Below are 11,956 nucleotides of genomic sequence, written 5' to 3'. Positions count from 1 at the left end.
ATTTATCTGGACCAACTGTGTGGCCTTAAACACCCAAAAGGAAAGTATAACCAAATATTAAAGGGGTCAATCTAATTTCATAAGAGTCCATATGCATAGCTAAAGGCTACATAACAAGCAACAATGCCAGCCAGGTGATACCTTCTTTTGAGTTGTTGGCCACGGTGGCCAAAGGGATTCCCAGACAGTAAGCCAGCCTAGAACTGGGAAAATGAACAGCAGACCCCAATCTTATCCAAAGGAATATTGACAACTGATTACCACTAGATGAGGAACAGCTGACCCTCCTAAAACAAAGACCTCTAGATAGGCTGACTAGATTCACCAGAAGGGCAAGTAGTGGGGAATGGCTGGGTGCCGACAACACAGCAGACAGTAGCAGTGATATCATAGTATAAGAGCTCTAGTGGGGGGAGGGACACTATGGGAGGGTGCTATCTGGGAAGTGGGTATAAAAATAAAAAAAAAATTTTTTTAATCTAGAATTTTCAAAAATAAAAGCATGGATTAAAAAATGCGAAAAAAGGGGGGGGGCAGGAGTTCTGATTCTAAGGTGAATATGAAATTTGTTCAAAGGGAGAAGGCCTGGAATCCAACACTGAGTGAATTCAATTTTTCTGTGCTAGGAAGTTGAACTGAAACTTACTTAGTTTCTTCCTTAAAAACCACACTATGCCGGGCGTGGTGGTGCACGCCTTTAATCCCAGCACTCAGGAGGCAGAGGTTGGTGGATCTACATAGTGGTCTACATAGTGAGTTCCAGGACAGCTGGGGCTACAGGGAGACTCTGTCTCAAAAATACCAATAATAATAATAATAATAATAATAATAATAATAATAATAATATAAAAATTACACTGTATAGCAGCTGAGAAGGTAAAATTAAAATGCCACATTTGCCTTTTCTTATTTGTTCTCTCAGAGAATTCTAAGTGTTCCTGAAATATGGCTACAGAATCAGTTGGCAGCGGTTGGCAGTTCTCCTTTAGGCTCCTTGGGGTATCACCAGAGGGACAGAGTCCCTAGCAAATTTGGGCTGAATTCTCATCCAAATGAACACCTGCTGTCATTGTCCATTATCAGTCCTGCACTCAACATGGCCAGTTCTCTTCAGGGTGGACTCTATTCAAGGAGGAAAAGGCCTGCCAATGTTCCACGCTGGTTTTTATTTTCCTATCCTTTTACTCAGTAGTCAGTTGCTGAATATCTTGGAGACTGAGCTAACACTGAGGTTTTATCTTTTACTAGATGGCATGGTAATATTCTACATTAGGAATTTAGTTAATTAGGTTTCTATTTAAATATTCCATTAGTTTCTCTCCCTTCTCACTTCTCTTTCTCTGTTCAATTGATGCTGCTTTTCAAAACACAATTTTTTATTGTAAATATATATACTTTAAAGAAAATTATAGTAACAGTCTATAGATTAGTAGAAACAAATAATTTAAGGAGAAAAAAATTCAATGATATTTTCTCAGTGGGTAAGCAATGTCCTGGTTTGATTTCCCTTTGATTGTTAAACTGTTTTGTTAAATGTGTGCATTGGATTTGGAGTTATTCCAGTTGATTTTGTACCCAAGTAAGAGTTGATTTTGTGCCCAAGTAACTTTAAAAAGTCATTGTGCCACATATAAACCACAGTTCTGATTTCTCCATAATTTCATACTACTTTAAGACAACTGCATAACCTAAAATATAATACGATTTTAACTTATTAGTATTTATAAATCTGTAATAAGATATGAGAGCTATTAGTCCAATAAGAGTTAACCTTGTTAACCATTTTTATTTTTGCTTCAAAATTACATTTTAGAAAAATTAATCCATAGAGGATATTTTGAGTAACTTTTATTCCAAGTGTAGCTTCTGTATTCATCTGTCTATGGTTTGTGCTCTTTTACTTTCTAAATAACTCAATTACTTGACAATTTTTAGAATGTAAAGTGTATATGAATAACTGCAGTCCCTGCTCTGCATGGAATGCCACTCTGCCATCTGCAGTGAGCCTAGGTCCCTCTTGTTGGGCCTCATGCTTTGTTATGCATGAGCAAACACATTAGCCTTTTCATTTCATTCGTTAGACTTTTAATCCTTGATTAGTGTTTTCAAGATTTTCTGAAATACACAAGTTCTTTATTTCTTTTGTGTTGGTTTTCTTTTTCTTTTATCACCACTCTGAAATAAAATTTGCATTTAATCACAATAGCTCTTTTTTATTAAGATGATTGGTAAATATATTAGTCTCTCATTTGAGTGATTAATCATGTGTAGATGAAGAATGGAAAAAATATCTCCTCACTTGGAATAACAGGACTGTTTAAAGTCAGTTAGAATGGCTGTGTTCAAAAATCTTAGTTCACAGCACTCCACAAATCCCACACATCCTGTGTGATGCTTAAAGGAAAACTCTGACTGAACTTTCAAAAAGAAAGTGGTACTCATTAGGGTTCAGAACCACTGGCATTTGGCATTTTAGAGCTAAGTTATACTTGTCAGCAATTCCTGAAAATAAAGCTTTCTCTTCATTGATTTTGTTAAAGGAGATAAGTCAGCAAACTTCATGTGGTATGAACAGTTGTTAACTACATGTCTGTGCCATGCTGAGCAAACTGAAACTAAGGATTATACTTGCTCTTACCACTCACTGTCTTTTTACCCATGGTTAATCTATCTAAAGGAGTGTCCTTATGTTTTTCTACTGAAGTCATCATTTTAACCTTTACTAGAAATACTTTCAACTACTATTTGGCAATTATCACAGTACTCACTACTTTGAACATAATATGAGCATGGTACCAAAACCAGGTATTAAAAGAGATGCATAAATTAAATACACATCAATTTCATATGTAGATATAAGGGGCCAGTTTTGACATGATTACATAGTCACACTTGCCTAGACTTAACATAAATTATACATACTTCACTAATTATAGTACATCTTAACAATAATATTATGAAGAAAGGGTTAATATAAAAATCTTGGTTGTTAATTTACATGCTTTTACAAGATAGTAAAATCAAAACTATCCTTTTTATATTTCCCATTTTCCTCCTAGGATGCCTCCATTGCCCACAGATTCCATATCATGCGAGAAAAGCACCCAGAAAAATTCAACAGTAGGTAAGGCTGTAACTGATGAATTCATAATTATGATTGCTGTTGAGAAATATGATGTTATGAAAGATCACAACTGTGGATTATTAAACCTTCAATATGTAAGTACTGAACGCAGCTCAAAGTAGGTGTATATAGTAACATGAAAAGTATAAGTGAACTGAATGTTTCTCCATTGTGTTTTATGGAACTAAAATTCAGTATGCAGCGTGGTCATCTCTATTCCTTTCCCATATGTTATAAAGGAAGTATTTCAAGTATATGTTGAAAGTGATGGTTAATTAACACATATGAGAGGTCTTCATATGACTCATTACAAGAGCAGTGATCAATCTTAATCCCATAGAAAAACAGGGTTGATAATGCTGAATAATCTAGAGTTATACAGGCATCTTATTCCTCTCCAGTCTCATATCAGCTTCAAGTAAAAACCAAGGGAATTGGAGTAGTATCAATAATTATCAATATTAGTAAAAATATTTGTACAATAATAGTGTACAAATATTTTTTCTCAAAAAATGTACACAGTGGCCTTCGCTCTTATTTAAGGAAATAGGCAAAGCTTCGTTCTGTATCTGCTCCATTCTTAAGAGGAAAATCGTTCTCACCGCTCCCCTTGCAAAGTGGGGCAGAACAGGTGAATGGACATTTGCTCTTGTTTGTACTCTTTTCCACTCTGTATCTCATAAGTCGAAAAAACTGTAATCTGGCTGTGTAGGCATTTAGGTGACTATACATTAGTGTTCAAAGCCTATACATTAGTGTTCAAAGCCAAGATCTCTGTGCCCTGTTTGTCCATACTAATATATTTCCATGAGGACATGAGATTTACTAGGTAAGTGCTCCTGTAAATTCTTCTGTCCATGCCAATTTTGTCACATACTAGTGCCTGCATAATGTTCTTTCATGTAAATAAATTCATAAAAATAAATGCTATGAAATGTACTTTAAAAATTATTTTAAATTTTTCTAAATTACGAATTTGAGTGTACTATTTATTCAAGAATCGTCTTAGTAAACAATCTCATGATTAGTGATGTCCTTTTTGGGGTTTTTTTCTTTCAAAGGGAATTTTACTTTTACAGCGTAACCTGAGAGGCTTCAACGATCTTACATTTATTTAAATATTTTGGGAAAGCAAATAGACACTTCTAATAACCTTTGCAATATTGCTTTGAATTGTTGTTTAGATTATAAATCATAAATTTTGAAGTTATAACATATTTGCTTATTCACCCTTAGCCCAGAAAGCTATAACTTTTGTAAAAAACAGAATGGAAAAAAATCACATATCATATTTTAAGAATGATTCAGAAAAGTTTGTTGTCTAGTCTCTTCTACAGTGGGGAAGTGGTAAGAACAGGGGTTTTTTTTTGTATACTTTCCTTTGTGCTCTTTAAATTTTGCTCTGGATGCATTATGAAATTCATATAAAAGTACTCTATATATTTATAAGTTGTCTTTGTTTCTAAAAAGAAGATACATCTAATTCTTTATAAATTTAGCTCTACTTATACAACATGTGAAGAAAATTATGTAATAAAATTTCTTGAAACAAGTATAACTTAATTTTTTCCTTGCCTGGCTTTGTCTTTCTCTCTGTTTTTCACTCTAGTTAGGACTTTGAACAGTGTGGAATAGAGCTTGCAAATGCAGCTTTTATCTTATTCCTGATTTTAGAGGAAATGCCTTCTCGTTTCCCCCATTTAGTATGATGTTGCTACAGTTTTGTTGTATATAGCCTTTATTATGTTGAGATATATTCATTCTACTCCTAGTTGCTTCAGGAGTTTTAATATGAAAGAACATTAAACTTAGGGGTCTTTTATATATCTATTGAGATAATCAGGTGATTTCTATTCTTAAAACCCATTGACGTGTTTTATTGCAGTTATTAATTTGTGTACATTGAACCACTCTTACATCCTGGCATATTATCTTCTTGGTATGTTCTTGAATACAATTTCCAAGAATTGTATTGTAATTTTTTTAAACTTTAACATAAACTTTATTGAGAATTTCATATATGTATATAAGGCGTTTTGAAGAAATCCATGCCCACTCCCTCCCCTCCAACATTGTAATTTTTAAGTTAATTTATTCGTTTGCATTAATTAAATTTGTTCTTAAAAAGTCTTGCACCTGTAAGCAATGCATACTGATCACTCCCCCCCCCACACACACACTTTTCTCTATGTTAAGAAAATTAGTCTACTGGTTTCTTTTTTGTTGTTACATGTTTATCTGATTTTTGGTATTTGGGTAATATTGGTTTTGTGGAATGAGTTTGGTATTGCTATTTCCTTGTTTTGAGGAGCAGTTTGAGGGGACTGGGTATAAGCTCTTCCTTAAGGGTTTGGAAAAAATCTGCAGTGAATTTACATGGTCCAGGGTTGTTCTTTGTGGGAAGACTTTTTATTACTGCTTCAATCTCATTGTTTGCTATAGATCTGTTCAAGGCTTTTATAACTTCTTGATTTAATTTTGGAAAGTCATGTGTCTGGGAATTTATCCATTTATTCTAAAATAAATAAATAAATAAATAAATAAATAAATAAATAAATACCTAGGAATAATCTTACACAAGGATGGAAAAGTCCTGTAAATGAAAACTATAAAAACTGAAGTAATTAAGAAAACACTAGAAGATGGAAAGAGTGTCCATGTCTATGGATTGGAACAGTTAATATTTTTCAATTGCTGTATTACCAGCAATAAACTAGAGATTAAATGTTATCCTCTTCCAATTGCATTCTTCACACAATTGTGAAAAACAGTATTAAAATTCATATGGCAGTCCTGTAAATGAAAACTATAAAAACTGAAGTAATTAAGAAAACACTAGAAGATGGAAAGAGTGTCCATGTCTATGGATTGGAACAGTTAATATTTTTCAATTGCTGTATTACCAGCAATAAACTAGAGATTAAATGTTATCCTCTTCCAATTGCATTCTTCACACAATTGTGAAAAACAGTATTAAAATTCATATGGCAGCCAGAAGACCTCAGACCGCCAAAGCCACCTTTGATGGCTAATATTGGTTGTCAATCTGACACAGCTGGGAATCTCAGTTGAGGCATTTCCACCATCAGATTGGTCAGTGGGCATGTTGATGGCATTTGCTTGATTGCTAATTGATGTAGGAAGTTCCTAAGATTTGTGGACAGTGTCCCTCCCGGGCATGTGGGCCTTGTCGGTATAGGAAATGTAGCTAAGCAAGCCAGGGAGTGGGCCACTAAGCAACTTTCCCCCATGATCTCAGCTTCAGATTCCACATTCAGATTTCTGCCTTGATTTCTCTAGACGATGGCTTACTGTTACATGTAAGCCAAATAAACCCTTTCCTCTCTGTGTTTTTTTGGTCAGTAGGTTGATCATAGCAACAGAGAAGTCAAACTAGAACATCTTAAGCAAAAATAGCTATGCTGATGTCCTCATAATACCAGATCTCATATTCTACTACAGAGTCATGGTAACAAAACTACCGTGAAACTGGCACAAAAGTGGCCATGCTGACCACTAGACTTGCTTAGAGGACCCCCAAAAACAAAAATCCACACAGCTACAGCCATCTGATTTTTGACAAAAACAACTATTAGAAAAAAAGACAACTTTAACATGTGTTACTGGGAAAACTGGATTTCTTCTTGACAAGAATGAAATTGGATTCATATCTCTTACTATCTCTTACTGTGCACCAAAAAAATCAATTCAACATTGATCCAAAACCCTAATTCAAAACCTGAGATTTTGAAACTCTTACATAAAAACTTGTCAGAAACATTAAGTTATAGAAAGAGATAAAATATTTCTGAAAAGGATTCCAACAGCACAGAAAATAATCTCAAGAACTGATAAATATGATTACATGAAGTTTAAAAGCTTTTCCAAAACAAAAGAAACAGTTACTAGAGTGAAATGATGGTTTACAGAATGTGAAAAGAAAATCTCTGACAACCATAAATCAGACAGGGGATTAATATCTAGACTATATAAAGAATTGCAAAAGTTAGACCTTGAATTCTCCAATCACTAAATGTGTTAATGAACTGAAAGACAGTTCTCAAAAGATGAAATACAAATGTCTGATAAGTATTTGAAAAACCATTCAACATCCTTATCCATCGAGGAAAGATAAAATAATATCAGTTTCTGATTTCTTCTCACCCCAGTAAAAATGGTTATCATGAAGAAAACAAATGACAACAGATGCTGGAAAGATATAGGAAAAGAGGAACACTTATTTGCCACTTATGGGAGTATAAATTGGCACAGCCAATTTAGTACGGAGATTCTTCAGAAATCTAAAATAGAACCACCATATAACCCAGCTCTGCCACTCTTGGATATATATCTGAAGATTCTGAACCAACACACCACAGGTGCATTTGCATCTCTGCAGTTACTGCTGAATTACCCGTATTAGGTAAGAAATGATTTCAGCTTAGGTGACAATCAACTGATATCAGATAATTAGATAAAATTAATATAGGGCTTGTACACAATAGGAGTTTGTTCAGTCGTAAAGGAAAGTGAAATCATAACACTTGTAAGAAAATGGTTGCAACTGGAGATCCTTATGGTAAGCAAAATAAGTCAAACTCAGAAAGACAAATACCATCTGCTTTTCTCATTTGATGACTCTAGATATGTGTGTGTGTGTGTGTGCGTGTGTGCGTGCGTGTGTGTGTGTGTAGTGTGTGTACAGAAGAGATCTATATATGTAATTTTACTTTGTAATTTCACTTGATATTATATCATGCCGATTGTGGAAAGAAATCTAGTTGTTAATTCAAATTAACGATTTCATAAGGTAAAATATTCCCCAACTGTCAGTTCATGAAGTTTATATTCATATATTAAAAGAGGTTTTAGGCCCAAAGAAGCCTGTTTCCGAAAGGAAGCATGCAGTACACTCTCTTCGATACTCCCATGATTAAAAACTCATTAAAGAAATACACTGGGGCAGGGGAAATGCAGTACATAAGACATTAATTTTCCAAAATTATTCAGAAATGAAAAAAATAGTGAAAGAACTACAGAGACACAAAAAGAGAGAAAACACAGAAAGGGGCTGAGAGGGATAATTAAATATATAAGAAAAACATCGCCATTTTATATGAGAATCAAATTGGACAACTCATATAAATGAATGCCAATATTTATGATCTTCCCTTGAGTTCAGAGGCTAATCAATTCCTTTCTGCAGAATATTTTTATTCTTTTTAATAATAAAGGCTTGTATTATTCACATGTCTATTTAATGTTTTATTATAAACAACACTATTAATTTATAACATCTTTACTACCTAATATATGCTTGAATGCTATTTGCATAATATGGATTGTGTGCATTCCACAATGATGTGAAATTTCGTTTATTGAAACATCTTTGTAAATTTGAAACACAGATAAATCATTCTTATAATTAGGTTATAGAAGTTAATTTACAAGAAGCAAAAATGGAATGCACAATCTCTTCTCAAATTGTCTAAATTTGCCCATTTTATGATTTATTTAAAGAATGTTGAATGGGTGTTGGAAAGATGGTTCAGCAGTTAAGAACACTGGCTCTTCTTGCAGAGGAACCGGGTTCAATTCCCAGTGCCCATATGGCAGCCAGCAACCATCTGTAACTCCAGTTTCAGGGAAATCCAATACTCTTTTCTGACCTCAGTGGCATTGCATGACACAGGTTCACTTACACATGTTCAGTCAATACACTCATACACATAAAATAGAAATAATAAATATTTTTTTAAAAGAATGCTGAACGGGTGGGTGGTGATGTTGGACACATGACACAATGGCAACTGGTCTTCCTCTGCTCTGAAGTGAATCTAGACTCCTGCAAGGATTCTGTGTATGGTTGAGTCCAGGCTGAGGGGAAACATAACGTAAAGGGGAGAGCTGATAGTAGGTGCTCCCTAGTCTCCCTTTTAGATAGTCTTTACATGTAGGGAGAAAAGCTGCGTGTGGTCTTTCTTCCCCACTGATGGGCATGGGTGGTATACCTAAATACACATGAGATCCAAATCACATCCATGGGACCTATGTGACCAGTGCATGAGATCTACCAACCTGAGACAGTACTAGATGATTCATCATTGGATGCCAGCCTTCGTAGAACCATAAACCAGTGCACAACTGAATGGTCTTGACTTTGTGTTAAATTTCTCTTTCCTTAAATTTGCTTCTCTGCCCAGTTGTCGCTGACCAGCTCTTCCCTTAAGTAGCTGTTTAGATGAAGACAAAGAATAACTTGAAAGGCAGGATAGAAACCCAAATTTAGCTCTGGACACAGAGACCCCTCAAAACACTCAAATACTGTCTTGAATTCTCTCACCTTTCTGAGCATCAGCTTCTGCAGCTGGGTTTCCCTAGAAGGGGAAAAGGAACCCAGCGGAGAGGGGAGCTTTCTTTAAGAAGTCTATTGTTCCTCCACCCCCCCCCCCCCAGTTTGGAATCCTTAAGTCTCAAATCACTTAATCTATTTTTCTCCATTACATAAATCCAAGATTTTTTTTTCTTGTTCTTCCATAGCATACAGAACTACACTATGTTTAAATAAAGACTTTGTCACACAAAAGTCATGTGAGCTGAGGAAATATCTTTGAACATTGTGACTTGTTTTATCATTGGAATGGGAAAAATGTGTAAGGCTGTACCAGGCCCATCACGTGTATCACATCAGTTTCTCTCTGATGTTCACTTACTATGTATGCAGTTTCCATTTCCTCCCACCAAGTCCAGATTTTGATGCATGCTTCACCACAGGGCATAGTATTTTGCATCAGGAGTGCCTGCTAGAAATATAGAAGTCTGGAGGAGTTACTAGTCATAACAAACAATTTCACTAATGGGAAATGGGAAATAGGCGTAAATGAGAGCCAGACAGATACGTCTAATACTTTCACCTCCATCAACTGCTGCAAAGCACCATTTCTACAAAGCATCACAGCCTAAGGAGAAACCTTCCACTGGCTGAACCTCTCTAAGCATCTTATGAAGTTGGTCCAAATCTGGAAATGCATCACTTTGTAGTGCCTCCCATTCTTCCCAGCCAGTCTTCCAATTAATTTTACTCAAGTGCGTAAGATTTGCACCTCCCAAACAAAGCATTTCTACTTAGGTTTTGTTTTAGTCTCTGCATTCTAGGTGACTTGGAGAGACTGAAGGATGTTAGACTTGGGAAGAGAAGAATGAACTCTTACATACACTCCTCATAACTTCTCTTCCCATTTAGAAACTTTAGCTGTCAAATATCAGATATTAAAGCACCTATACTGTCTTGATTTCTCTACAAAGTATTGAAGCTATCATTCCTATCCTAGAAACTCAGTGTGGTAGTTTATAAATTTCCTTCTGGACCTAGCAGACCATTTTATTGACCAGAAAGTAATCTTCAGAAAAGAATGTGAACAATCAAGTGATGAGCTAGGATTCCAGATAGGATCTGTCTGATCCAGAGAAGTAGCTCCTTAAAGGATGATGCCATTCATAAGTGAGTCCAATTCGATACCAGGAATCTCCAGAATTGGCTACATAGAGATTAGTTAGATGTGATTCCTTTACTCAAAAGATAGTCTATGGGCCAGGTTGTTCTCCTGTACCTGATTCAGCAGGTGAAGATGGCAGGCCACATTTCTGGTTTTTGGGGTACAAGATGTGATTAGTAGTCTCTCTCTCTCTCTCTCTCTCTCTCTCTCTCTCTCTCTCTCTCCCCCATATACATGAATGTGGAGGTCATAGGTCAATGTCAGATGTCTCTATTCACTCTCCAACTTATTTCTTAATTTTTAAGAAATTAAGTAACTTTTATTTTTATTTATAATTTTTATTTTATGTGCATGAGTGTATTGCCTGCATGTGCATAAGTGCACCTGTGTCATACAATGCCCACAGAAGTCAGAAGAGGGCATCAGATCCCCTGGAACTAGAGTTACAGAGGGTAGTGAGCAACCATGTGGGTGCTGCCCAGGTCCTCTGCAAGAGCAATCAGTGCTCTTAATGACTGAGCCACCTCTCCAGCCCCTCATTTTTTTATTTTTTAAAGGTGTTATTTGTTTTTAATTGAACTTTTGTGATTTTCATACAATATGCTTTGATAGTATTTAGATTCCCTCCCCTAGTCATACTTCCACCCACTGCCCTCCCCATCCAATTTTTAAATTATTTTGCTCTCTCACTGAAACTGGATCTCACTGATTGTCTAGACTGGGTGGCCAGTGAGCTCAGGTTTTGCCTGCCTCCAGCTCCCCAAGTGCTGGACTTATAGATACATGCAGCAGCACTCTGCCTTTTCACCTCTTTCACATGGGTGCTGGGGCTCTGAATTCAGGTCTTCAAGCTGCCATGGCAACACTTTACTGACTCAGCTATCTTCCCAGGCAGAAGTATCTCACCGTTTGTTAACAGGAATGGGATGTGGACCAGAAATACCAGAAAGGGGACATGTGGTAGTTATGTGCTGCCTTACAATGGTGACCAAGCAGGTTCCTACTTTTGAGGAAGTCACAGTGTAAATGGAGGAAAATGTTATTAAACAAGTACAAAGTAGGATGAAGGCAAGTGGCATGGACTTTCTGCCATAAACCAAGGGAACTGGGAATGTATTTGAATGGGATGTGGACCAGAAATACCAGAAAGGGGACATGTGGTAGTTATGTGCTGCCTTACAATGGTGACCAAGCAGGTTCCTACTTTTGAGGAAGTCACAGTGTAAATGGAGGAAAATGTTATTAAACAAGTACAAAGTAGGATGAAGGCAAGTGGCATGGACTTTCTGCCATAAACCAAGGGAACTGGGAATGTATTTGACTCTTTTATTGCTAT

The 11,956-nt window shown here is 35.9% G+C and overlaps 1 protein-coding gene across 6 annotated transcripts in view; it reads left to right on the top strand.

The window, feature by feature from the left end:
• The window catches only part of Dgkb (diacylglycerol kinase beta), a 772,948-nt gene that overhangs the window by 442,195 nt on the left and 318,797 nt on the right, over positions 1-11,956 (top strand). For all 6 annotated transcript variants that reach the window (XM_008828356.3, XM_017796961.2, XM_008828359.3 and 3 more), the window contains one exon: positions 3,060-3,124. In XM_008828356.3, the coding sequence (XP_008826578.1) occupies positions 3,060-3,124 (65 nt within the window). The remainder of the gene's footprint in view (positions 1-3,059; positions 3,125-11,956) is intronic.

This window comes from Nannospalax galili, unplaced genomic scaffold (genome assembly GCF_000622305.1).
Source record: "Nannospalax galili isolate Female #2095 unplaced genomic scaffold, S.galili_v1.0 scaffold452, whole genome shotgun sequence".
Classification (NCBI taxonomy): Eukaryota; Metazoa; Chordata; class Mammalia; order Rodentia; family Spalacidae; genus Nannospalax; species Nannospalax galili.
The sequence above is the reverse complement of the archived record's forward strand: the minus strand, read 5'-3'. Positions and strand labels throughout refer to the sequence as shown.